At 48.5% G+C, this 27,741-nt stretch overlaps 1 protein-coding gene across 1 annotated transcript in view; it reads right to left on the bottom strand.

The window, feature by feature from the left end:
• Window positions 1–27,372, bottom strand: part of CFAP65 (cilia and flagella associated protein 65) — a 41,155-nt gene extending 13,783 nt beyond the window's left edge. Inside the window, exons 1-18 of the mRNA XM_060105927.1 lie at window positions 27,199–27,372; window positions 25,157–25,341; window positions 13,432–13,534; window positions 12,785–12,951; window positions 12,399–12,598; window positions 11,957–12,102; window positions 11,245–11,467; window positions 10,627–10,892; window positions 9,969–10,169; window positions 9,380–9,739; window positions 7,051–7,188; window positions 5,375–5,620; window positions 4,580–4,804; window positions 3,524–3,682; window positions 3,145–3,295; window positions 2,557–2,685; window positions 1,260–1,473; window positions 821–949 (exon numbers count right to left, since the gene is read on the bottom strand). Coding sequence (XP_059961910.1) covers window positions 821–949; window positions 1,260–1,473; window positions 2,557–2,685; window positions 3,145–3,295; window positions 3,524–3,682; window positions 4,580–4,804; window positions 5,375–5,620; window positions 7,051–7,188; window positions 9,380–9,739; window positions 9,969–10,169; window positions 10,627–10,892; window positions 11,245–11,467; window positions 11,957–12,102; window positions 12,399–12,598; window positions 12,785–12,951; window positions 13,432–13,534; window positions 25,157–25,341; window positions 27,199–27,357 — 3,401 coding nt within the window. The 5' untranslated portion in view covers window positions 27,358–27,372. The remainder of the gene's footprint in view (window positions 1–820; window positions 950–1,259; window positions 1,474–2,556; window positions 2,686–3,144; window positions 3,296–3,523; window positions 3,683–4,579; window positions 4,805–5,374; window positions 5,621–7,050; window positions 7,189–9,379; window positions 9,740–9,968; window positions 10,170–10,626; window positions 10,893–11,244; window positions 11,468–11,956; window positions 12,103–12,398; window positions 12,599–12,784; window positions 12,952–13,431; window positions 13,535–25,156; window positions 25,342–27,198) is intronic.
• Window positions 27,373–27,741: the final 369 nt, after the last annotated feature.

Raw genomic sequence — 27,741 nt, 5'->3', positions numbered from 1 at the left:
ACAGGATGCTTACTGGGCACCAGTTTGGGGCCGTAGTGGGAGGAAAGCCGAGCACAGGAAGAGCCCAGCTTGGCGGGCTCAGGTCTCCAGGCCTGGGCCCCCTGTGACTGGGGATGTGCAGCCTGCCCCGTGGCCAGCCTCGACCCTTCCTGCAGCTCACCTGGCTTTGCTCAGCCCTGTCATCTCCCTGACGACAGCGCTGTGGCAGCAGAGCGCTGTCCTTCCCTGCCCGAGACCCTCAACTCGCCCCCCGTGCCGGCCCGGCCCCCATTGGCCTGGGGCTCTGTGGGGGCTGCCCCAGCGCCTAGCACAATGCCTGGGACGCAGGAGCACCTCGCAGCTTCTTGCTGACTGAGCAGCGTAGGCGGGGATTCTGGAGTTGGACGAATCTGGGCTTGAACTTGGCTCTGCCTCTAATGGCTGAATGCGCTTGGTTGAGTCCTTAGCCTCCCATCTGTGAAAGCGTCAGCAGAGGGGGATTTTTTTTCACAGGGTTGGTGCGAGGCTCCGAGGAGAAGAGGCTCATAAAGCCCAGTGGCTAGCATGCAGCGGACGCGTGACGGTTGCTTCTCATTTCTTAAGCTCTGAAGATGACCCTGCCAGTCTGCATAGGGTGATTCTACCATGTCTGAGCCTGTGGACCCGACTCAGCCAGTGACAGGTCTGGTGTCCTGCTGGGCGGCCCTAGTCCCACCCTGGCCTCTACATCCTTCAGTGGGGGCGGGGGCACACTTCACAGACACCAGGTGGCCGGGGCTACCACCAGCAAGAGAAGGCCTCCAAGCCCCTGTCCCCCGGGCCCCCGGGCCCCCCTCTGTACCAGTCCAGGGGCACCACTCCACTGTTCTTCAGGGCCAGGAGCACCACAGAGGGTGGGGCGTCTATCGGTGCTGCGCCAAAATTGAAGTTGAGCTTCAGAGGGGTGAAGACAGAGGGGCTCTGGCTGGTGCTGTGTGGAGCAGAGAAATGGTCTCAGAAACAGGGCTGGGGACAGGATGGGGCCCTTCCAGGGGTGGCTGGCTTGGCCCCCATCTCCCCACAGGTGGGAATTGGAGAATCTGGGACTCAGGGGCAGGGGTGGGTCAGCACTTTAGACCTCAAGCCCATCCCTGCCTTCTCCATGCTCCTCCGGGGATGGGCAGGAATTGGGGAGGAGATAGGGACCCCCTTCTTGGACAGGGCCTGGGGCTGAGGGCATGGGTGGAAAGCTCCAAGAACATCCCCAAACAGGCCCCGCCTCCCCACCAGGCCCACCTCACCTGTGCCGGGTGGGCACTTTGTAGGTGAGTTCCCACGGGGTGGGGTCGCGCTCCAAGTAACTGTTGAGCAGGTCTAGGGAGAAGAGGCGCCACAGGTGCTTGCGGGTGATGCCCTCGGCGCTGCCCATGGAGCAGATATCCAGGATGGAGAGTAGGGGGTACACGGCCATCAGGGACACGCGACACAGCTCCTGCTTCTCCCCAGCCTTGTTATCTGGGGGAAAGCGGGGCGGGAGAGAGGGGTGGGCTCACCTCCCAGCTCCCCTGGGGCGGGGCGTACAGGCTGAGGATGCAGGGGTCCCGGGAAACCTGTCCCAGGACCCTTGTCAGGAGCAGACTCTGGGATGCTTTCAACAACAGCCAAACTTTATCTGATACTTTCTATGGACCAGGCACTGTCCTAAGAGCTTTGCAAACACCACTGTGCACTGTTTTCAAACGATTGATAATACTTACTAATGGCTTTATTGAGATATAATCTATATGCCATAAAATTAACCCTTTTAACACATACAGTTCAGTGGTGTTTTTTGTATATTCAGAGTTGTGCAACCATCACCACAAATTTTAGAACATTTTCAGGCTTTCCCAAAGAAACCCAGTACCAAGTAGCTGTCACTCTCCGTTCACCCCTGGCAACCACTAATCTACGTTCTGTCTCTGTAGATTTGCCTATTCTGGGTGTTTCACATAAATGGAATCATACAATGTGTAGCTTTTTGTGACTGGCTCCTTTCACTTGGCATAATGTTTTCAAGGTTTGCCCGTGTGGTAACACATACTTTATTTTTTTGCCTGTGCACCATTATTATCCCCATTTTACAGATGTGGAAACTGAGGCATAGGGAGGTTAAACAAGTCGCTAAGATTACATGGCTAATAAGTGCTGAGGCCAGGATCCAATTCCAGGGAGTCCACACTCTTAGCCCTCTCCTATAATGGACTCCTATCAGGCAGCCCCGGGGCAGGATGGTAACAACCTCATTTTATGAAGGAGGAAACTGAGGCCCAGGGCAGCTGAGGATTTGCTTAAGATCCCACAGTAAATCAGCACAGCGCCCAGCTCTTCACGTTGAGTCCTCCACAGCTCAGGCACACACAAACGGACACCCACACATACAGATGTGGTTGGTATGAGGCATATACACCAGACACCCAAAGGCACACCGTGGCACACTCACACCCACTCTGCCAGCTCTGTCTGAACCCTCGGCATCCTCCCACCCCAAGTCCTGCTCACACAGTCCTCCCCCTTTCCTCCCTGGTCCTGACTCGCCGTGCCAGATGGCCCAGGTACCTCTGTGGGAGAGGAGAGAGTAGCTGATGGTCCAGGAGTACTGGGAGCGGTGTTTGGGACAGGCGGTCAGGCAGATGGTGTCCTGGGACCGGGGCGGCACGCTCCCCTCTGTGCGGTCCATCTGCAGAGCTGCTCAGGAATGACCGGGTGGGGTCAAGGGCAGAGGAGGCCCTCCGTGCAGCCCAGGGAGGTCCAGCCTTTCCTCTTGCTCCGCCCCAGATACTCTCCCCTGGACCAGCTTGGCTCTGGTGAGAGAGCAGCCCCTGAGCCAGGAAATGGGGAGCAGAGTGCTTCCTCCAGATCAAGACAGTGTGAGGACGTGTCTTGGTGTCACTGGTGTCTGCTAAGCACTTTGCACCACCTAGCTGCCCGGTGAGTCAGGCTCCACCAGGAGCCCCATTTTACAGATGAGGAAGCTGAGGCTCAGAGAGGACAATCACCTGGCTACGCCACAACGCCACTAGGAAGTGGAAGCACCAAGTTTTAAGCCCTGCTCTGCCTGCCCCCGAGCCATGGTCTGGTTACCCAGTCTTAACCAGCACCTCTCACTGCCTGCCTCCCAGCCCAGTCCTGCCCAGGTCTGAGTACCGAGGGGGCCATTGCCGACAGCCTCAGGGCTGCACTGCTCCAGGAACAGGCGGTAATAGAGGGTGCAGTTGCCATCATTCAGGAGCGCCAGCATCCTGGTCTGCTTGCTGTCCACCAGCACGTTCCCAAAGTCCAGCTCCTTTTCCTTTGCCTGGGGGCCAGAGTCAGCCAGGCCAGGGTGGGGGGCTCCCCCAGGTCCACGGCCCCGTCTTTCCCAACCCTGGCCTCAGAGAATCCCCAAGGAGGGGCAGGTCCAGGGGTGAGAGCCGGGGGGCCAGAAGACTCTCAGCCCCTGCGTTCAGGCACCCTGGGGCCTTCCCTCCCGCATATGCCCTGGTCCCCTGTCCCCTCCCCACCCCGCTGGGGTCCTCCCACTCACGGAGAGGCTGCTGGAGATGCCCATGCCCACCAGCCGGAGCATGTAGTGGGTGGTGGCGGAGGGCTTGGTGTTTGGGGGCAGGCCAGCTTCCCAGACCCACATCCCCACTCGGAACAGGTACTTGGTCTCCTCCAGAGGGCTGAAGGTCCACGTCAGCGTCTGGGGTCACAGAGATTAGCCCTGCCTGGGGGTCTCTGGGAACCCCTGCCCAGGCTCTTGGACGTCTAAGGTCCCGCTGCAGGATATCAGGCTATGGTAACCCATTCTGAGTGTCTCCCTGTGCCAGGCACTTACACACATCATGTGCTCTGTTATCTCCCTTAGCCCCTCGATCCCTTTGCCCCACGAGGTAAGTGGTATTATTTTAGTGCCTCATTGTCTGATGAGAAACTGGAGACTCAGAGAAGTGGGGTAACTTGCCCAAGGTCACATAGCTGACGAGGGCGCTTGGTAGGAGCTGGGGTGTGAACTCTTGAGGTTGCCTCCAAAGTCTGTGTGGTCTCTCGCCTTGCAGGTAACTACCCCTGGCTTCTAACAGACACCGTGTGTTGGTGGTTCTTGGCTTAAGTTTGGCCTCCCCGACTAGGAAGCCCTAGACCAGGGATGGGAGTCTGCTAGTTTGGGTCCCACCCCTACCCCCCACCACCAGGGACCTGCCACTTTGACATCCACGAGCCCTCTTCCTCACTCCTTAATGATAGCCACCCATTTGACTGCACACCATCACCCAGTGATCTCTCCACTGTGGGGACCAGGGATGGAGAGTGGACTCGTTTCTGGGCACTGACATCAGAAACCCTGCTTCAAGTCCCAGCTTTGCACCTCCTAATTCACAGTCTCAGTAAATGGCTATTTTTTTCCCTCTCAGTCTCAATTCTTCTTTGTAAAATGGGGGTGTGGTAACCATCATACCGACCCATAAGGCTGGAAGAAATGACTGTGGATTGAATGGGAGGGTAAGCCTGCCCCCTGATAGGCATGAGTAAGAGACGATGGTGAAGGTGAGGATGACGGGCCCCTTCCCTCTGGCCCTCGGCAGTGTGGCAGGGCACTCACAAGGCGCTCATTGGGCTGGATAATCCCCCTGGTGGGCTGCACAGCCAGCATCTTCCGGTGCTGCTGGGAGACCCTCCACTCAAACTCCAGAGGTAGACGCGAGGGGTTTTGGAAGGTGAAGAGGCTGGTGGAGGAGCAACCGACCCAGGTGGGCTTGAAGAAGACGCTTTTACAGGTGTCCAGCTTCAGCTGCAGCGGCTCCTCCCGGCTCTGCATGCTTACCTCCTGGGGCCAGTGAAGGGAGGACAGTGCCCTGACATCACCCTGCAGCCCTGGCTCCCCCAAAAGTCACGGGCGGGCAGCATTTCCCCCTCGGAGAGGGCAGCAAAAGGCCCTCCACCAGCCTGTGCATGGGCAGCTTCTGTCAAAGGCAGAGTATGTGGTGGCTGACCCAGGAGATAAGGAAAAGAACTCAGGGACTGAAAGAGGATGTACAGACCATTTCATGGGCCAGACATGGGTCCAACACCCTGGGCCCTTTCCCTGCCCTGGCCCCAAACACCCTTCTACCACCTGCAGATATGAGTCTTGGGTTGCCCCCAGTCCTTCCTTGGGGACCTCTGCACCCCTTTTCTTGTCCCAACCCCATAAGGTGGACAGGCAGGGTCCTGAGGATAGCTGTTCCCAGATGTGGCCGAGGGGTCCTCTCCCTGCCGTGCCGCTTCCTGGAGGAGGAATAGCCCCTGAACTGCTTTAGGGGAGCTTTAGAGGCCAGTCTCAGAATGTGGCTTTGAAAAGGGAAGCCCCAGACTATGACGCCCTCCCGAGGACCCAGTCCTTACCCCTGCCTCCTACCTTGAGATACTGGGGGCAGAAATTGAACTGCAAGTAGAAAACATGCTGCTTCCAGGAGGTGCCCTTGGGGTAGGTAGAGATCAGGAAGATCTGGTGGGCCCCAGGGGGCACGAGGCCCGAGCTGGGCCGTAGGGAGACGTCCGAGCTGCTTCTGGGGGCCAGGTTGAAGGCCAGCAGCATGGAGCCTTTGTTGGTCAGGAGCAGGCTGCGGTAGGAGGGTTCACTGGGGGACACTGCAGGAAATAGCTGGGGCGCGAGAGAAGAGGGACCCATGCTCAGACCTACACGCCCTGCCCATCCCCACCTCACACACACACTCAGGGAAGTCTGTGTGGGCTTGGGTGGAGCCATCTCTCAGGAGATCCAAGATGCCTCTACACAACCCAGTCAGTGCCCTGGGGGCGGGGAACGGAGGGACACAGCTTGGCACCAAAAAATGCTTTTGTCCTCCAGAGGCCTCCAGGCAGAGAGATGGGGTGGCCACAGGAACAGGCTCCAGGAAATTCAGGCCCCTGAGACCCCCCACCCCAAGTTTCTTCCACCTTAGGGTGCCCTCAAATCATCTTTTGGAGAACCCAGTTTCCAAGATCTTGGTCCAGAAGCTCTGGGGGTAAGCAGCCCCTTCTAGATGATTCTCATGCTGGTAGCTGAGGGGAACCCCACTCTGGGAAAGGGAAAGTCCCAGCAATCCCAGCTTCCAAACATTCCTTAAGCATTTAGGGTGTGGCCAGCACCAGGCAAAGAGCTGGGCCGGGTACCAAACACAAGGCTGAAATCGCTGCCCTCGGTACCCCATCCAGCTGGGGCAATGAGCACCGTGCGTGGGGCAGTAAGGCTGCAGGGGGCAACATGGGCCCAGAATCTGCTGGGTTTAGTAAAGGCCACAAACTGCTGCGAGGAACTGGCCGAGGGAAAGGGGTGGGGGCCGGGGTCAGCGAGGGGGCCCCTGTGCAGTCAGAAGGGCTTTGGGAAGGGGTGCCCTTGAGCAGAAGTATAACTAGTGGGGGGGCAAGATCACCCCAAGCACATTGTCCCAAAGTGGCACCTTTCTAGCAACATGAGGCGTGGAGGAAGTGCAGATGGATGAAAAGACTGAGGATGGAAATGGAAGCTGGGAAGAGGCATCGAAGGAGAAACCAGGATTAGAACTTGGCCACCTGGCTCGAGAATCTATGTTTCTCAGCCTTGTGGCATCCTGGGGCTCAGGTCAGACAGGGCCTCCAAGGGCCCTTCTGAGAGACCTGGGAATGATGACTCCCTGAGGATGGGGTTAAACCAAGGGGCGGACTCTGTGACCCCTCCAGAGCTGGATGATCCCCACGGGCAGGGGCTCATGACGTGGGTGGTCATATCCCTAGCAGGCACTCAGTAAACATAGCGAACGGAGGAGATGGAGACTTTAAACCTGAGCGAGAGGACCGGGGGAGTATTTCAGATGGGGCAGGCTGGAGCCATAGGTCTAAGCCCCAGCCTCTTCCCAGTCCCAGTGCTGTGGTCCAGGAGAGAGTCCTTGATGGGCGCAGAGCCCCAGGGGCTAGCAGTGGGGAGGTTGGGACGACCAGGGAGGGTGCTCGACATGCTTCTGAGTCCATCAGAGACAGGAGAGGGATCTGCAGACCACGGCAGAAGCCAGGCTCCCCTGTTGCACCTCCCGCCACTGCTGGGGCCATGCTTACCTCGGGGGCATCCAGCGTATACTGAGGGATGTGGTGCTCCAAGCCAGCACAATAGCTGTGGCCTCGTGCCCGGAGCCTCAGGCACCAGGACGGGCACACAGTGCAGTCCTCTTCGATATTGTTGTAGCTCCGCAGGACCTGCAGGAGGGCCGGACCCATGGATAGGCTGAGTCCTGTGTCTGACCCTGTGGGGCACCCCAGGTTGCCTGCCCTGTACTGCAGGATCCCTACATGGGGCCCAGAGGGAGGGGCCCTCTGGGAAGACAGCGTGGAGAACAGCAGTCATAGCAGCCCCTCCCACTGTGCACCAGGCCCTGCCCTGAGCACTCAGCACTAAGCACTCAGCAAATGTGCTCTTTGATCCTCCCAGCCAGACGAGGGTGGGGCTGGGATGTGAAAGCAGCATTCATCCTGCAGGAATGTGCCCAGAGAGCACTGGCCAACAGAAATATAATGCAAGCCACAAGTGTGAGCCGCAAACGTCATTTTAAATGTTCTAGTCCCAGCAATCCCACTACTGGGCATATACCCTGAGAAAACCATAATTCAAAAAGAGTCGTGTACCACAATGTTCATTGCAGCTCTATTTACAATAGCCAGGACGTGAAAGCAACCTAAGTGTCCATCGACAGATGAATGGATAAAGAAGATGTGGCACATATATACAATGGAATATTACTCAGCCATAAAAAGAAACGAAATTGAGTTATTTGTAGTGAGGTGGATGGACCTAGAGTCTGTCATACAGAGTGAAGTAAGTCAGAAAGAGAAAAACAAATACCATATGTTAACACATATATATGGAATCCAAAAAAAAAATGGTTCTGAAGAACCTAGGGGCAGGACAGGAATAAAGACGCAGATGTAGAGAATGGACTTGAGGACACGGGGAGGGGGAAGGGTAAGCTGGGACGAAGTGAGAGAGTGGCATGGACATATATACACTCCCAAATGTAAAATAGATAGTGGGAAGCAGCCGCATGGCACAGGGAGATCAGCTCAGTGCTTTGTGACCACGTAGAGGGGTGGGATAGGGAGGGTGGGAGGGAGACGCAAGAGGGTGGAGATATGGGGATATATGTATACGTATAGCTGATTCACTTTGTTATACAGCAGAAACACACCACTGTAAAGCAATTATACTCCAATAAAGATGTTAAAAGATAAATAAATAAAAAGTAAATGTTCTAGTAGCCACATCAACAAGGTGAAACGCATAAAATTTATTTCAACATTACATTTTATTTAACCCAGTTGATCCAAAATCTTTTCATTTCAACATATAATCGATATATGTGATGCAGGAGGCATTTTGCATTCTTTTGTGCTAAGTCTTAGAAATCAGTGCGTCTCCTCCCCTTACAGCATATCTCTTTGGACTAGACACAGTACAAGTACTCAGCAGCCCCATGTGGCTGGTGATTGGCATATCGGACAGCTCAGGGTTATAGCCTGTAGCCTAAAAGTCTGACAGGCTCAGCAAAGCCAGGTGTCCACAGCCTTATTCCTACAAACTTGCGAGTCCCGCCACTGCCAAGATATTAGAACAGAGGCAACTAAAGACTCAGCTTTGGAAAAACTTCTCAAAAGTTTGGATATGCTCCCAAGTTTATAGATGAAAAGACCGGGGCTCAGAGACATTAAGGGACGTGCCCAAGGTCACAGAGCTGGTAAGGGATGCTGACCTTGACTGCACAGCTCTCCTCTTCCCTGGGCCCCAGCACCCAGCCACTGGAAGAGAACAGCAGTGTGGGTGGAGCAGAGAAAGGAGCGAAAGGGCAGGATGGACTGCAGATGAGGAGGAAGCGACGCATCTGGGGCTAAGAGACGTGGCTGGGACAGCCTGGTCAAGGGAAGTTGGACTAGAAGCCCCTCCCTACACGCACCTAATCACCGGGTGCCCTGACTCCACCCCCCAGGCCCTAGTTCCTGCCCACAGCTCTTTCAGAGGGACCACTTCCTACTTTAAGGACTAGAGGGAGGCCAGGAGCCACCCCGCCACACCAGCCAGGAGCCCCAGAAAACTATGTGCACCAAAATTTTCCAAAGGGCTTGAGCCCCACTGAGCTCTCCCTCTGGAGGGGGTGGGAGGCACATGTGAGTGAGACATAATCAGCTGGGCCAAGAAGCCCCTCGGCCAAGGCAGGCCATGAGCCTGGGAAAAGACAGACCACTAAGGCTGCAGTCCAGCCAAGGAGACAAGAAGGAACAGAGCCTGGCACGGAGAGGATGGATCCTACATCACCCCGTCACCCCCTCCGGCCCCACACTCTGCTGTGCAGGCTCCAGGGCAGAGAACCCACCTTCCCCCTTTCATCTGCCCACACACCTTATAGACAGCAAAGGCTTCAAGCTCCACGGCGTACAGGCAGTTGGGGTGAGGCGGCTGGAAGTGCAAGCGCATGGCCGTGGACTTGAGAGGGGGCACATCGCAGGGGTTTGGAGTCACCCAGAACGGGCAATCAGCCCTGCGTGTCCAGGCCACAGTGATCTTGCCTTTGGTGTGGTTCATCAGGCACAGAGGGACAGGGTTGGGGTCCTTGGACCTGGGGCAGGCACCAAAATCCACCTCGACTGGCTCAATGCTGACGGGCGGGGGAAAGATGGCCGTGTCGTTGGTGCCGTCGAAGAAGTATTCGGTCATGGGGGGGATGAGGGGATACTGCGGGGCTGGTATGTCCTCCAGGTCCTGTGTGGGGAGAGCCAGTTGGCGGGGGCCCAGCTGCCATTCCTCCTGCCGCTGCCCCTCATCTGCATGCTCCTTTCTGGAAAAGGCTACAAGAGCTCCACACACGTCACCCCCGACTACTAAGGGTACCCACAGGGCTATGGAGCACAGAACTGCCCAAGAATTGAGAAGGGGGCATGAACCTGGGGAGGGTAGATGGCCCCCGGGGCCCCAGAGGGGTCCATCGAACCTCAGTGGGAATCATCAGGGCACCGTTCTTATCCTGCTCCAGCTTCTTCTCCCTCAGCATGATGCCCAGGATGTCAGGCGGGTAGAGCGTCAGGCCCCGCACCAGGTGTGTGCGGTACCAAGCGAGGTGCTGAGGCCTGAGGATGGCTGGCTTGGTGCTGTCCGAGTGGCATGTCCCAATCAGGTCGAGGAACAGTGGGTCCTGCGATATTTGTCTGTGTGAGGCTAGATTTGAGCCTCCACTCCCCACCTTGGCCAGAGACCAGCTGGTCAGGGCACAATTTGTACCACCTTGTCCAGGGGCCTGGGTTGGGGTCGTCACTTCAAGGCTCTCTGCTCTGCACATGCTGCATGGGGCGAGGTCCAGTCCCCCCTACACCAGCCCATTAGCAGCATCAGCAGCAAAATCCTTGGCCTGGCAACAGTCACAGAAAGACTGGCCTACCCACCCGGCTCGGAGCGAGCATTCACATGCCCTTGGCCAAACTCTGGCTCCAAAAGCCAGGCTGGGGCTCTGGAGGTGATGATCCAGGCAGACAGCCCTGGAAGTTCCAGAATACAGGGGACTGAGTACCAATCACTGTCTTCATTACTAGGACTCGGATTGGCCCCTCCAGCTGCCCGGGGAGCCCCTCCTCACCCCCTCCCCCATAGCTCACCTGGTGGTGGATGAAACAGGCCACCCTCCGAAAGTAAATGATGGGGTGAGTGGGCTGGAAGGCACAGTGCAGGGTCACGCGGGCCTTGCCCACCAGGGTCCCAAAGGCAGGTCTGATGCTGAAGACGCTCTCCTGACAGTCGATGTCAAACTGGAAGTGGGCCGTGCAGTCCGACTTGTTCTCAATCCACAGGGACTGCTCCGAGCGCTTCCCGAGGTTGACCCAGCTGAAGTCGACACAGTAGTACTGCAGGGACACATCAGGACCTGGGCAGAAGAGATGGGGGCTCTGTGAGTGGGCCCTGCCACCTGAGTGGGGCTGGGGTATCAGCCTCCCTGAGGATATGTCAAAGGGTACCACTGATGAGAGGTGGTGCTGCCTGGAGACAGAAGGTTGGGTTGGAAAGGCCTGAGCGGACCACCAGGTCACCAGGGGTGAGCATGGGAACAATATCTCCAGGTGTCTTCAACTGGTTCCTCACTGAGTCCACCAGGGGGCAGCAGACACCCAGGCTGAGGGCAAGGAGGCCCTGGGCGACTAGGAGCGGGCACTTGCCAATCGTAAGCATGGGTTGCTCCTGTCTCCAGAGGGAGTGCAGTGACTTGGGACTGCCAGTACCTCTACAGAAACCAACGACTTTGAGCAGGGTTTGGGAGGCACAGCCAGAGGGCATGACGGACAAGTAGTCCATAGTCCTGACGTCCAAGGTCTTGGGGTGGAAGAACACTGACACGCATTTCTTCTCTCCCGGGGGCACGATGCCATGGGCCGTGGGGCACGAGAAGGCCTCGTCTTTGGCCAGCATGTCTGGGGCCACTTCGATCCTGAAGGGGGCGCTCACCTACGGGGCCAGGTGGGGACAGGAGGTGGTCAGGTCACAGGGTGGTTCGTCTGTTATTACCAAGGTGCCCAGCCGAGAGGGTGAGGGCAGCTGAAGCCCCACCTGTGCCTCAATCATCAGCTTTGATCGTGGAGCAAGGCTGCCTCTGCCAGGAGGAAGGAAGGGGCCGAGCCGTATGCCCTACACTGGGACCACCCAGAGGGGGCACCTTTTCCTTTTCCCAAAGGTACCACAAAGGCTAGCTGTGGTTCTGGCATCAGGACACCTTAGGGCTGCTCTTGGAGTTGCTCTGGCGGGGGGGGGGGTCAAGGGATACCCCAGCCCAGCCCCCAGCTGAGAGGAGAGTGGGACCCGTTTTGACATGAGTGTATCAACAGACATGGTTACGTGAGGTTGCAACATTCTGTACAGGGGCTGAGTATTAGGAGCACCTGGCCCTGCGGTTCCTGAGTCCTGCCCCCACTCCCCCTACGTGCACAGGACACATACCACCGATGGGTTATACAGCTTGATCTGCCTCTCAGCGGTGCAGCCCACAGCAACAGAGCCAAAGTGCAACACTTTCTGGATGCCCTCGGCATCCTGATCCTCCGGGCGCTTCTGCTTTATGCTCACCAGCAGCTGGGCACATTTGGCTGGGCAGAGAGGGGAGAGCCTTGGGGAGAAACCCACCAGGGCCTCTGTGGCCCCAGCTGAACAGCCCTTCAAAGAAGACGGGGGTCCCCAGGGAAACACTGGTCTGCGACACCAAGGAAGACAAAGAAAAGGCAAAGCCTGCAGGGCTCAGGGGAGGGCAGGAGGCTGGAGGAGGTCCAGTGGAGGCCAGGCCAGGGTCGGGGGGGGCGGAGAGGGGGAGGGCGCACACTGTGGCTTCGATCCCCAGGGAGGTGCAGCAGGGGGCTCTGGTGACAGGTGAGAGGTCGGGCCTCACCCACAGCCTGCAGCTGGATGCTGCTCTTCTGCTTGCTTCCCTCCCCGTACCAGCACGTGGCCTGAACGTCATAGATGATAGCCATAAGGGGTTGAAAGGTCACATTGATCCGGCAGGCCTGGCCTGGCTCCAGCAGCCCAGTGGTCGGCAACATCTGGAATGGGCTGGGGGACTCCCAGGTGAAGAAGGTGGGCAGGTCCCTGGAGGGGGTGGGCAGGTTAGAGCCACTGGGCTCACTGACCACTGCCCCTGCTTTAGAAAGGCCGGGATGCCCCCTTTACTCCCCTTATCCCCTTCCACCATCACACAGGCAAGTCTCTCCTGCTCCCAGGAACCCTCCTCACAGTTCTCTCTTCCCACCTCTGAGCCTCAGCCGCGGCCCTCACCCCGCATTGTCCAGGCAGAACCAGGCCTCGGCCATGTCCCCCATGGCGCACATGGGCAACTGCAGGGACGGTGGGCAGATCAGATTGTGGCAGGGCAGGATGGCTCTCAGGTCCACACAGAACATCCCCTCTGCTTTCTCAAACCACAGCTGGTCCACGCACTCCTTCTGCAGTGTGGGGGGAGGGAGGTAGAGGTCCTGGCTGATCAGTGGTACCCGGGTGGTCCTCAAGGACCAGTCACCCGACCCTAGCCCTTGGCCATCCCCTCAACACAACTGCTGAGGGCTGGGCTGGGCCATGGGCCTCCATCTCAGTCTCTGAAGAGAGGGTCAGTTACTTGTGTTCCAGCACCATCTTGGTCTCAGAGATGTAGGGCTTCTTTTGTGAGGGACAAAGTATTTGGGGAAACATTTTGAGAGCAGGAAGAGCCCAAGGAATATAGGGCTTTCTGATGGCCAACACAGTAGCACAGCCTTTTCTCCCAACAACATCCAACTGGGAAGCCCCCTCTATCTAATGAGTTTTGGCTCCAGCTGGTGGGATGTGGGTGTGGTGGGAGAGCTCCTCGTTGCTCTGCCCTACATCCTGCTCTGAGGTCACTGTGCCTGTGTCCCTCCCTGCCCTCTGCTCACCATGGCAGACCTTACCTCCTCCAGGGGCCGGAAGATGATTGGGAGTGAAAGGGTCATGCCTGGGCTCAGGAAGATGGGCTGGGGGATGACCGTGAAGAAGAATTTGGTCTTGGGGGGCCTGTGGGAAGGAGCCAGAGGATAAGCACTTCAGGATCAGAAAACTAGGAGAGGCAGAAAGATTAGGGAAGATTCTGGAAAGCCAAGCAGACTTGAGTCTGTGGGACCATGGAAGGAGAAACACAGGTGTTCTGGCATAGGAGGAACTGTCTCCCTCATCCTACCACTTCTCTTGCAGACCTTCACTCTAGGATGTCAGAGCACTGAATGAAAAGATACATGGCCAAGGGAGCTGCACTTGTACCTCAGATGCACATGGTGGTCAGTGGGGTCTGGGATGGGGAAGGCTGCCCTGATTTAACCAAATCCCTGAGCACTTAGCTGGGGGAAACCAAAGCTGAGAACAGAGGCGCCAGGGATGCATTTCCAAGCAGAGATCTCAGCACAGCTGAAGAGTTCCAGAGTGGGTCAAAACTATAGATTCTGCAGACTTCAAAACTACTAATAGGGGACTTCCCTGGTGGCGTAGTGGTTAAGAATCTGCCTGCCAATGCAGGGGACATGGGTACGAGGCTGGTCTGGGAAGATTCTACATGCCGTGGAGCAACTAAGCCCGTGTGCCACAACTACGTGCCTGCATTCTAGAGCTCGTAAGCCACAACTACTGAGCCCATGTGCCACAGCTACTAAGCCCACGTGCCACAACTACTGAAGCCCACACGCCTACAGCCTGTGCTCTGCAACAAGAGAAGCCATGAGAAGCACGCGCACCGCAACCAAGAGTAGCCCCCGATCGCCCCAACTAGAGAAAGCCCACGTGCAGCAATGAAGACCTAATGCAGACAAAAATAAATAAATAAATAAATAAATTTATTTATTTTAAAAAATATATTAATAAGAGGCCAATATTATCAAAAAACTATAGCAATAAGTTCAGATAAAATAAACATATTCCTAGGAATGTATAATTGACCAAAACTGACTCAAGAATTATATATTTTATGGCCACCCTTTCTAAAAGTATCCAAAAAATTAAATAAATAGTCAAAAATCTCCCCACAAAGAAAACACCAGGCCAGATGGCTTCCCAGCAAGTAGTACCAAGCATCTGATAATCCTTGTCTTCTCTTTCCAACAGCAGAAAACAAGGAAACCCTCCCCACCATATTCTATGAATCCATCACAACGTTGTTATCAAAACCTGACAGTTATGAGAAGAAAGGCAAATTACAGGCTAATGTCACCCATAAACAAAATATTGGCAAAAAGAATTTAGCAATCTGTATAAAAAGAATACTCAATCATGACCAAGTTGGGCTTATTCTAGGAATACACAGTTGGTGTAACATTACAAAAATCAGTTATGTTAATTCACTGTATTAACAAATAAAGAGAGAAAAAAATCAAATGATCATCTCAATAAAGAAAAATATTAAACTTCAACATATGTTTATGACAAAAACTCTCAGCAACCTAGAAATAGAAGGGGACTTCCTTAACCTGATAAAGTCTAAAAAAAAAAAAAAGAAAGAAAGAAGAAAAAAACTACAGGAACCATCCAAATTAATGGTGAAACGCTGGAATCTTTCATGCTGAGATCATGAACAAAACAATGATGCCTGCTATAACAGCTTCTGTTCAGCACTTTCCTTTTCAACAGTGCAGTAAGGAAAGACAAAGAAAGAAAGGAGATAGGGTTGGAAAGGAAGGAAAAATGCCATTTTCATATAAGATATGAATGTGTATGTGGAAAAAAGAATTAACAAATACATTATTAGAACTAATGAGAGAACTTACCAAGGTTTCTGGGCACAAGATTATGGACAAAACATCCATATTTTTAAAAAATGACTTTCTAGGGCTTTCCTGGTGGTGCAGTGGTTGAGAATCTGCCTGCTAATGCAGGGGACACGGGTTCGAGCCCTGGGCTGGGAAGATCCCACATGCCGCAGAGCAACTGGGCCCGTGAGCCACAACTACTGAGCCTGCGCGTCTGGAGCCTGTGCTCCGCAACAAGAGAGGCCGCGACAGTGAGAGGCCCGTGCACCGCGATGAAGAGTGGCCCCCGCTTGCCACAACTAGAGAAAGCCCTCACACAGAAATGAAGACCCAACACAGCCAAAATAAATTAATTAATTAATAAACTCCTACCCCCAACGTCTTCTTAAAAAAAAAAATGTCCTGGTGTAGGTAATGGCCAAAAGAATTCAGAACAAGGCAAATTAAAATATATATATATATATATATATATATATATATATATATATATATATATATATATATATATATATAACAGTTGGGGATAAATCTAACTAAAGATGTGTAAGACATCTACAGAGAAAAATTTACATTTTATTGAGAGACATGAAAGAAGACCTAAAGAAATATAAACCATGAGTCATGAAAGATAAAAATTGCCATGAAAGACTCAGTTTGTAATGACATCAAGTCTCCCCAAATTAATCTATAGTTTCAACTAAATCCCAATGAAAATCTCAAAAAGTAGTTTACGTGTATGTGTGATAAGCTGATTTGAAGACATATGAAAGTTCAACGGCCCAAGGATAGCCAAGACAATCCTGAATAAGAATGAAGTTGGAAGACTTACACTACAAGATATTCAAGATTTATTATAAGCTCTAATAATTAATTCAGGATGATATTTATTGGCCCAGGGAAAGACAAATAGATCAAGGGAACAAAACAGAGTTCAGAAATGGATCCATACATATATGGACACTTGATATACATCAGTGGTGGGGGAGATCATCAGGGAAGGTATGAACTTTTCAATAAGTGGTGTTGGGACAATTGGACATTTGGTTGAGAGAAAAAAATGTCATTGGATCCCTACTTCAAACCATTCACAAAAATCAATTCCATATAGATAAAAGACAAATATTAAAGGCAAAATTATAAAGTCTTTAGAAGATACTAAAAGAGAATATCTTCATGACCTAGGTAAGGGTAGAGAAGAACTTCTTAAACAAGATACAAAAAAGCCTCAACCATAAAAGAAAAATATTGGTACATTTGATTCCTTTGAAATTAAGAACTTCTTTTCTTCAAAAGACATGATAGAGTAAAAGACAAGTCACAAAGTGGGAGAAGATATTCACAACACATTACTGACAAAGGATTAGTATCCTCAATAAGAATTTCTATTTAAAAAAGACATTATAAGGGCAGGCAGCAGGAGCAAGAAGAACTACAATCCTGCAGCCTGTGGAACAAAAACCACATTCACAGAAAGATAGACAAGATGAGAAGGCAGCGGGCTATGTACCAGATGAAGGAACAACATAAAACCCCAGAAAAACAACTAAATGAAGTGGAGATAGGCAACCTTCCAGAAAAAGAATTCAGAATAATGATAGTGAAGATGATCCAGGACCTCGGAAAACGAATGGAGGCAAAGATCAAGAAGATGCAAGAAATGTTTAACAAAGACCTAGAAGATTTAAAGAACAAACCAACAGAGATGAACAATACAATAACTGAAATGAAAACTACACTAGAAGGAATCAATAGTAGAATAATTGAGGCAGAAGAACGGATAAGTGACCTGGAAGACAGAATGGTGGAATTCACTGCTGCAGAACGGAATAAAGAAAAAAGAATGAAAAGAAATGAAGACAGCCTGAGACCTCTGGGACAACATTAAACGCAACAACATTTGCATTATAGGGGTCCCAGAAGGAGAAGAGAAAAAAAAAAAGGACCTGAGAAAATATTTGAAGAGATTATAGTCGAAAACTTTCCTAACATGGGAAAGGAAATAGCCACCCAAGTCCAGGAAGTGCAGAGAGTCCCATAAGGGATAAACCCAAGGAGAAACACTCTGAGACACATAGTAATCAAACTGGCAAAAATTAAAGACAAAGAAAAAGTATTGAAAGCAGCAAGGGAAAAACGACAAATAACATACAAGGGAACTCCCATAAGGTTAACAGTTGATTTCTCAGCAGAAACTCTGCAAGCCAGAAGGGAGTGGCATGATATACTTAAAGTGATGAAAGGGAAGAACATACAACCAAGATTACTCTACCCGGCAAGGATCTCATCCAGATTCGATGGAGAAATCAAAAGCTTTACAGACAAGCAAAAGCTAAGAGAATTCAGCACCACCAAACGAGCTCTACAAAAAATGCTAAAGGAACTTCTCTAAGTGGGAAACACAAGAGAAGAAAAGAACTTAAAAATAACCCAAAACAATTAAGAAAATGGTCACAGGAACATACATATCTATAATTACCTTAAACGGGAATGGATTAACTGCTCCAACCAAAAGACACAGGCTTGCTGAATGGATACAAAAACCAGACCCATATATATGCTGTCTACAAGAGACCCACTTCAGACCTAGGGACACATACACACTGAAAGTGAGGGGATGGAAAAAGATATTCCATGCAAATGGAAATCAAAAGAAAGCTGGGGTAGCAATACTCATATCAGATAAAATAGACTTTAAAATAAAGAATGTTTCAAGAGACAAGGAAGGACAGTACATAATGATTAAGGGATCAATCCAAGAAGAAGATTTAACAATTATAAATATATATGCACCCAACATAGGAGCATCTCAATACATAAGGCAACTGCTAACAACTATAAAAGAGGAAATTGACAGGAACACAATAATAGTGGGGGACTTTAACACCTCACTTACACCAATGGACAGATCATCCAAAATGAAAATAAATAAGGAAACAGAAGCTTTAAATGACACAATAGACCATATAGATTTAACTGATATTTATAGGACATTCCATCCAAAAACAGCAAATTACACTTTCTTCTCAAGTGCGCACGGAACATTCTCCAGGATAAATCACATCTTGGGTCACAAATCAGCCTCAGTAAATTTAAGAAAATTGAAATCGTATCAAGTATCTTTTCTGACCACAACGCTATGAGATTAGAAATCAATTACAGGGAAAAAAACGTAAAAAACACAAACACATGGAGGCTAAACAATACATTACTAAGTAACCAAGAGATCACTGAAGAAATCAAAGAGGAAATCAAAAAATACCTAGAGACAAATGACAATGAAAACACGATGATCCAAAACCTATGGGATGCAGCAAAAGCAGTTCTAAGAGGGAAGTTTATAGCTATACAAGCCTACCTCAAGAAACAAGAAAAATCTCAAATAAACAATCTAAACTTACACCTAAAAGAACTAGAGAAAGAAGAACAAACAAAACCCAAAGTTAGCAGAAGAAAGAAATCATAAAGATCAGAGCAGAAATAAATGAAATAGAAACAAAGAAAACAATAGCCAAGATCAATAAAACTAAAAGCTGGTTCTTTGAGAAGATAAACAAAGTTGATAAAACATTAGCCAGACTCATTAAGAAAAAGAGGAAGAGGACTCAAATCAATAAAATTAGAAATGAAAAAGGAGAACTTACAACACACACCGCAGAAATACAAAGCATCCTAAGAGACTACAAAAAGCAACTCTATGCCAATAAAATGGACAACCTGGAAGAAATGGACAAATTCTTAGAAAGGTATAACCTTCCAAGACTGAACCAGGAAGAAATAGAAAATATGAACAGACCAATCACAAGTAATTAAATTGAAACTGTGATTAAAAATTTTCCAACGAACTAAAGTCCAGGACCAGATGGCTTCACAGGTGAATTCTATCAAACATTTAGAGAAGAGCTAACACCCATCCTTCTCAAACTCTTCCAACAAATTGCAGGGGAAGGAACACTCCCAAACACATTCTATGAGGCCACCATCACCCTGATACCAAAACAAGACAAAGATACTACCAAAAAGGAAAATTACAGACCAATATCACTGATGAATATAGATGCAAAAATCCTCAACAAAATACTAGCAAACAGAATCTAACAACACTTTAAAAGGATCATACACCATGATCAAGTGGGATGTATCCCAGGGATGCAAGGATTCTTCAATATATGCAAATCAATCAATGCAATACACCATATTAACAAATTGAAGAAGAAAAACCATATGATCATCTCAATAGATGCAGGAAAAGCTTTTGACAAAATTCAACACCCATTTATGATAAAAATGCTCCAGAACATGGGCATAGAGGGAACCTACCTCAACATAATAAAGGTCATATATGACAAACCCACAGCAAACATCATTCTCAATGGTGAAAAACTGAAAGCATTTCCTCTAAGATCAGGAAAAAGACAAGGATGTCCACTCTCACCACTATTACTCAACATAGCCTTGGAAGTCCTAGCCGCAGCAATCAGAGAAAAAAAAGAAATAAAATGAATACAAATTGGAAAAGATGAAGTAAAACTGTCACTGTTTGCAGATGACATGATATTATACATAGAGAATCCTAAAGATGCCACCAGAAAACTACTAGAGCTAATCAATGAATATGGTAAAGTTGCAGGATACAAAATTAATGCACAGAAATATCTTGCATTCCTATATACTAATGATGAAAAACCTGAAAGATAAACTAAGGAAACACTCCCATTTATTACTGCAACAAAAAGAATAAAATACCTAGGAATAAACCTACCTAAGGAGACAAAAGACCTGTATGCAGAAAAGTATGACACTGATGAAAAAATTAAAGACGATACCAACAGATAGAGAGATATACCATGTTCTTGGACTGGAAGAATCAATATTGTGAAAATGACTATACTACTCAAAGCAATCTACAGATTCAATGCAATCCCTATCAAATTACCAATGGCATTTTTTACAGAACTAGAACAAAAAAATCTTAAAATTTGTATGGAGACACAAAAGACCCCGAATAGCCAAAGCAGTCTTGAGGGAAAAAAACAGAGCTGGAGGAATTAGACTCCCTGACTTCAGACTATACTACAAAGCTACAGTAATCAAGACAATATGGTACTGGAGCAAAAACAAAAACATAGATCAAAGGAACAAGATAGAAAGCCCAGAGATAAACCCACGCACCTATGGTCAACTAATTTATGACAAAGGAGGCAAGGATATACAATGGAAAAAAGTCAGCCTCTTCAATAAGTGGTGCTGGGAAAACTGGAGAGCTACATGTAAAAGAATGAAATTAGAACACTCCCTAACACCATACACAAAAATAAACTCAAAATGGATTAGAGACCTAAATGTAAGACTGGACACTATAAAACTCTTAGTGGAAAACAAAGGAAGAACACTCTTTGACATAAATCACAGCATCTTTTTTGATCCACCTCCTAGAGTAATGGAAATAAAAACAAAAATAAACAAATGGGACCTCATGAAACTTCAAAGCTTTTGCACAGCAAGGAAACCATAAACAAGACGAAAAGACAACCCTCAGAATGGGAGGAAATATTTGCAAATGAACTGACCAACAAGGGATTAATCTCCAAAATATATAAACAGCTCATGCAGCTCAATATTGAAAAAACAAACAACCCAATCCAAAAATGGGCACATGAAAACTGCTCAACATCACTAATTATTAGAGAAATGCAAATCAGAACTACAATGAAGTATCACCTCACACCAGTTAGAATGGGCATCATCAGAAAATCTACAAACAACAAATGCTGGAGAGGGTGTGGAGAAAAGGGAACCCTCTTGCACTGTTTGTGGGAATGTAAATTGATACAGCCACTATGGAGAACAGTATGGAGGTTCCTTAAAAAACTAAAAATAGAATTACCATATGATCCAGGAATCCCACTACTGGGCATATACCCAGAGAAAACCATAATTCAAAAAGACACATGCACCCCATTTTTCATTGCAGCACTATTTACAATAGCCAGGTCATGGAAGCAACCTAAATGCCCATTGACAGATGAATGGATAAAGAAGATGTGGTACATATATACAACGGAATATTACTCAGCCATAAAAAGGAATGAAATTGGGTCATTTGTTGAGACGTGGATGGATCTAGAGACTGTCATACAGAGTGAAGTAAGTCAGAAAGAGAAAAACAAATATCGTATATTAACGCATGTATGTGGAACCTAGAAAAATGGTACAGATGAACCGGTTTGCAGGGCAGAAGTTGAGACACAGATGTAGAGAACAAACATATGGACACCAAGGGGGGAAAGCCGCGGTGGGGTGGGGATGGTGGTGTGCTGAATTGGGCGATTGGGATTGACATGTATATACTGATGTGTATAAAACTGATGACTAATAAGAACCTGCTGTATAAAAAAATAAATAAAATTAAAAAAAAGAAAAGACAATCTAGCACAGCAAAGGAAACCATAAACAAAATGAAAAAACAACCCACAGAATGGGAGAAAATATTTGCAAATGAACTGACCGACAAGGGATTAATCTCCCAAATATACAAAAGACTCATGCAGCTCAATATTGAAAAAGCAAACACCCAATCAAAAAATGGGTGGAAGATCTAAAAAAGACATTTCTCCAAAGAAGACATACAGATGGCCAAGAGGCACATGAAAAGCTGCTCAACATCACTAATTATTAGAGAAATGCAAATCAAAACTACAATGAAGTATCACCTCACACCATTCAAAATGGCCATCATCAAAAAATCTGCAAACAGGGGCTTCCCTGGTGGCGCAGTGGTTGAGAGTCCGCCTGCCGATGCAGGGGACATGGGTTCGTGCCCCGGTCCGGGAAGATCCCACATGCCACAGAGTGGCTGGGCCTGTGAGCCATGGCCGTTGAGCCTGCATGTCTGGGGCCTGTGCTCCACAACGGGAGAGGCCACAACAGTGAGAGGCCTGCGTACCGCAAAAAAAAAAAAAAAAAAAAAAAAAAATCTGCAAACAATAAATGCTGGGGAGGGTGTGGAGAAAGGGGAACCTTCCTATACTGTTGGTGGGAATGTAAATTGGTACAACCATTATGGAGAACAGTATGGAGGTTCCTTAAAAAACTAAAAATAGAGCTGCCATATGATCCAGCAATCCCACTCCTGGGCATATATCCGGAGAAAACCATAATGTGAAAAGATACATACACCCCAATTGCAGCACTATTTACAATAGCCAGGACATGGAAGCAACCTAAATGTCCATTGACAGAGAAATGGATAAAGAAGATGTGGTACACATATATACAATGGAATATTACTCAGCCATAAAAAAAAATGAACGCCATTTGCAGCAACATGAATGGACCTAGAGATTGTCATACGAGTGAAGTAAGTCAGAAAGAAAAAGACAAATATCATGATAGTGCTTATATGTGGAATCTAAAAAAATGGTACAAATGAACTTACTTACAAAATAGAAATAGAGTCACAGGTGCAAAAAACAAACATGGAGGGAAGGGGTAGGTATAAAATGGGAGAATGGGATTGACATATACACTCTACTATATATAAAATAGTTACCTAAGCAGGACCTACTGGGAACTTAAATTTAAAACAAAGTTATTAACAAGATAATGCCTATAATTCCCTGTACTCTGCAATATATCTTTGTTGCTTATCTACTTTAAACTTAGTAGTTTGTTTTTCTTAATCCCATGTCCCTATCTTGCCCCTCCCCACTTCCTCTCCCCACTGGTAACCACTGGTTTGTTTTCTATATCTGTGAGTTTGTTTCTGTTTTGCTATATACATTCATTTGTTTTATTTTTTAGATTGCACATATAAGTGATATCATACAGTATTTGTCTTTCTCTGTCTGACTTATTTCGCTAAGCATAATATTCTCTAGGTCCATCCATGTTGCTGCAAATGGCAGAATTTCATTCTTTTTTTCTGGCTGAGTAATATCCCATTGTGGTATATATTGATATATACTCATTTGTCTGCTGATGGATGCTTGGATTGGCTATTGCTATGAACATTGGGATGCATCTATCTTTTCCAATTAGTGTTTTTGTTTTTTTCTGGACATATACCCAGGAGTGGAATTGCTGAATCATATGGTGTTTTTTTTTTTTAGTTTTTTGAGGAACCTCCACACTGTTTTCCATGACGACTGACCAATTTACATTCTCACCAACAGTGTACTAAGGTTCCCTTTTCTCCACGTCCTCACCAACATTTGTTATTTGTAGACTTTTTGATGATAGCCATTCTGACAGGTGTGAGGTGTTATCTCATTGTCGTTTTGATTTGCATTTCTCTAATAATTAGTAATGTTGAGCATCTTTTCACGTGCCTGTTAGCTATCTGTATGTCTTCTTTTTTTCTTTTAATTTTTATTGGAGTATAGTTGATTTACAATGTTGTGTTAGTTTCTGCTGTACAGGAAAGAGAATCAGTTGTACATACACATATATCCGTTCTTTTTAAGATTCTTTTCCCATATAGGTCATTACAGAGAACTTAGTAGAGTTCCCTGTGCTATACAGTAGGTCCTGCTTAGGTATCTATTTTATATATAGTAGTGTGTATATGTCAATACCAATCTCCCAATTTATACCTCCCCCCCATCCCCTGGCAACCATATATCTTATAATAGCTTTTAATGGAGTACAATCTATAAAAATACTGAATCACCATGCTACACATCTAAACTAATATAATATTATAAATCAGCTATATTTCAATATTTTTAAAAAATGAAAAAGGATAATCTATTAGAAAAACGTGCACAGACTTAAACATGTATTTCACAAATGAAATGGCCAATAACATTTGAAAAGACACTCAACTGTATTAGTAATCAGAGAAATGCAAATTAAACCCACAACAAATTACCATTATTGGCAAAAAATTTAAATCTTGACATTATCAATGGTTGATAAAGACACAGAGGAATGGGAATGCTCATATGTGGCTTGTGTGAACATAAATGGATACAAGTCCTTTGGGAAAGAGTTTGGCAAACATGTACAAAAATCTAAAAAAGCAAACATGTACATGTTCTAAGTCACAGCAACTGTACTCCAATGTATCTACCCTAGAAAAACTCTTGAATTTGTGCAGTAGGAGGTGTATACAGTCCCAAACTGGAAACAACCCAAATGTCCCTTAACAGAAGAATGGGTGAATACGTATAAGCATACATTGGACTATTATACTGTGATGAAAAAGGATGAACTATATCTGCATGTGGATGAGTCTTACGAACATAACTGAGCAAAATAAAAGTGTAATGGGGGCTTCCCTGGTGGCTCAGCGGTTGAGAGTCCACCTGCTGATGCAGGGGACATGGGCTCGTGCCCCAGTCCAGGAAGATCCCACATGCTGCTCTAGGCCCATGAGCCACGGCTGCTGAGCCTGTGCATCTGGAGCCTGTCCTCCGCAATGGGATAGGCCACAGCAGTGAGAGGCCCGCATACGGCAAAAAAAAAAAAAAAAAAAAAAAATATATATATATATATATATATATATATAATGTTATCCCGCTTATATAAAGTTCATAAGAAGGAAAAATTAAACTATAACATTTAGGGATACAAACATAAGTGGTAAAACCTTTTGAGAAAAACAAGAAAATCATTATCATGAAAGACAAGGTAGTGGTTACCTTTATGGGTAGGGAAGGTGTTCCAATGCGGGGGACACATAGTGGGAGAAGGTGAGCTTCAGACGCTGTTAGTATTCCATTATTTAATCTGGTCACAATTATTCAACAATCATTCAAATTGTAGTCTCAACAATTATTCAAGCTGTACATGTTTTATATACTCTTCTGGTTTTATATGACATTTTAAAAGTGTGTTTTTTAAAGTGGCTGCTTTGGGGGCTTGAAGGCTCAGGGGCTTATTCTCTGATCCCTCATACTGGTACCTGTACTTTATCTTCTGGATTTTCAAGGATAGATTTTTCAGAACCAGGTTCTTGGTGATCTCCTTCCCCAACTCCCAGCCTTTCCACTGAAGCTCCTCAGCCACCTCAATGCCCCAGATGACCCTCTTCTTCACTTTGTCCTGCTTCTTTGGGAAGCACTTCTGAGTATCCATGGAACTGGCAGGCTGTCTGGCCGGCAGGGAGAAAGGGGAGAAGCAAGTGGGATAGGATTCAAAGACCCAGAGAATGGGCAAAGATCTCCCCACCTCCAGAAAGTAACGAATCACACCACTCTTCACCCCTGGGGGAGGGTCTGGAGAGAGAAGGTGAGGGACGGGCAGGCGAGTCAGATATTACCTCCTCTGAGGTCACTGGAATGGTTTTCCACCTAGATTCCCAGAGACCCTGCCCCTGAAGCCTTCCCTGGCCACCGCATCGGCCATTCCGCCTGGCACACTCAGCCACCTTAGCTTGCCTGTTGTGCTCCTCAGTGTGCCCGCAGAGCCCGGTCTGTTCACATGCTGCCTCCTCCTCCTCTTCCTGCCATCCCACCCTCCCACCCCTTCGCTACAGAAGCCTCTCCTAGTTGGAGCGGTCTATCCCCGGCACTTTTCCAGAGCACAGGGATACACCACCATTCCCTCTTCCATCCCTCGCCTAGCTGGTAGAGCAGAAGAAAGAGCCAATTTGCCTGCGACCAACCCGCATCCCGTGCCTTGACTTCGAGACCACCCCAAGCACCTCTCCTAGAGGTTCGCTATGCCAACGCTTCTTGTCTGTGATGGAAAATCCTTTCATGGGTGAATCCCTAGCCCCTATCTATCTGAGGAGGGAGGGAGATGGAAAAATCCCTGGGGTAGCAAGATGGCAGGAGGATGAAACAGGTGCCTCTTCCTACCAGTCATTGCTCTAAACGTAAATTCACTGCCATTTAACTTTATCTTCGACCAAGTATTGTTTTTATGTCATTACATAACATAAGGATATATTTATCTATTCGACAGATATTTGTTGACTACCTATGATGCACTGGACATTGTCCTAGGTGCCAGGACTATAATAGCGAACAGGACTGGCAAATCCCTTCTTTCTTGGAACTATATCTCAGTTTCAACATTTATAGAGAGTGTCGGATGGACTGATCTGCCCGTGGAGGAAAGGTGACTTGGGTGAGCAAGGATCATTTATTATAAATATCAATTGGTGCATCAGTTAGGGTCCAAGCAGGAAAACAGAAGCCACTCTGGGTGTTTAAAATAAGGAATTTAATGCACAACCAGGGGATAGTGAAGTAACCCCAAAGTTAACGACATCAAGAAGCTGCCACCACACATAGGTTAGGGGAAGTGGTGGGGTTCTCAGAGCCCAGAGGCCCATCTGGTGGGGACTGGAGTCACAGGGAGATGCAGCTGCTGATGGAGACACTGTCAAAAGCAGAGAGGGAAGAAGAGAAATAGCTTGGCTTCTCCCTTCTTCCCAACTTCCAATCTCCTGCCAGCTCAGAGCAGAGTGGGAAAGGGCAGTGAGTGAATCTGTGAGCAAACTGGGCCAGAATGGCACAGATGGAGGGGTGAGATGACCCCTGGTCCACAGAGAGGCAAATGCAACCATCATCACATCTAAGGAGACACGAGAATTCACAAACGACACAGACACATGCTGCACAAATGCAGTCAGACCCCATAGTTACATCCCTAGACAAGTACCCCCTACCCTGGTCCTGCACTATCACAGAGAGAGACCCCCGAGAGCTGCGAGAAGTAAACAACATCCATCCACTGGACAAACACAAAGCCCTAGGGGTCAAGACCAGAAGAGCTTTTTGAAGGAAGAGAGAACTACTGGCTACTCTATCAGCCCCCAACTCGCATCTCCCCAGCGTTCTCCCCCCTCCACCATCACGCTCGCAGGTGTATGTAGGGTCTAGTACTGGAGCTTAGACAGGAGAGTGGGGTCATCTCAGATTCCTTCCCCCGCTGCCCTGCTGCCCATCTACCCTGCTCCACCCACTCCACCTGCCCCACACGTGTCCTCACACAGGCACTAGCATTGCTGCTGCTGTAGGCACTCATGGCCACACTGCTTCCAGTGATGGTGGGAAAGGCCACTGTGCTGGCACTCAGGCATGATCTGGAGTTCATGGTGTAGTCCCTGCTGTCCCTAGTCCTCATGAGGAGGTTTAGGGCTGCCCTGATGAGCATCCGGTGCCTGGAACACAAGTCCAAGGGAAGCTCTCTGGCTAAGACAGGAGTTCCTGCCAGTTGGGAGCTGGGAAGAGACCAGAGGGGAGGCAGGAGGGGCATGAAAAAGAGAGGTCAGTGAAGAAGACTCACCACGGCCATCATTTTCATGGAGGAGTCTGCTTCCTGCTCTGGCAACAGGTGTGAAGTAGCACCGTGAGGAACAAGACTGAATGCAAGATCCAGGGCTTTGCCTGGGAGCCTAGGGACTCACCATTCAGGAAAGGCCATTTGGAAAAGGGAACTGGGGATGAGGCCCAGGCAGCCCTGCTCTCCATGGCCACACTTGGCATTTCTCAGCAAGCCCCCAGTGAGTGTTACTGAAGCATATGCATTACCTTTACT

Source organism: Mesoplodon densirostris, chromosome 8, assembly GCF_025265405.1.
Source record: "Mesoplodon densirostris isolate mMesDen1 chromosome 8, mMesDen1 primary haplotype, whole genome shotgun sequence".
Classification (NCBI taxonomy): Eukaryota; Metazoa; Chordata; class Mammalia; order Artiodactyla; family Ziphiidae; genus Mesoplodon; species Mesoplodon densirostris.
The sequence above is the reverse complement of the archived record's forward strand: the minus strand, read 5'-3'. Positions and strand labels throughout refer to the sequence as shown.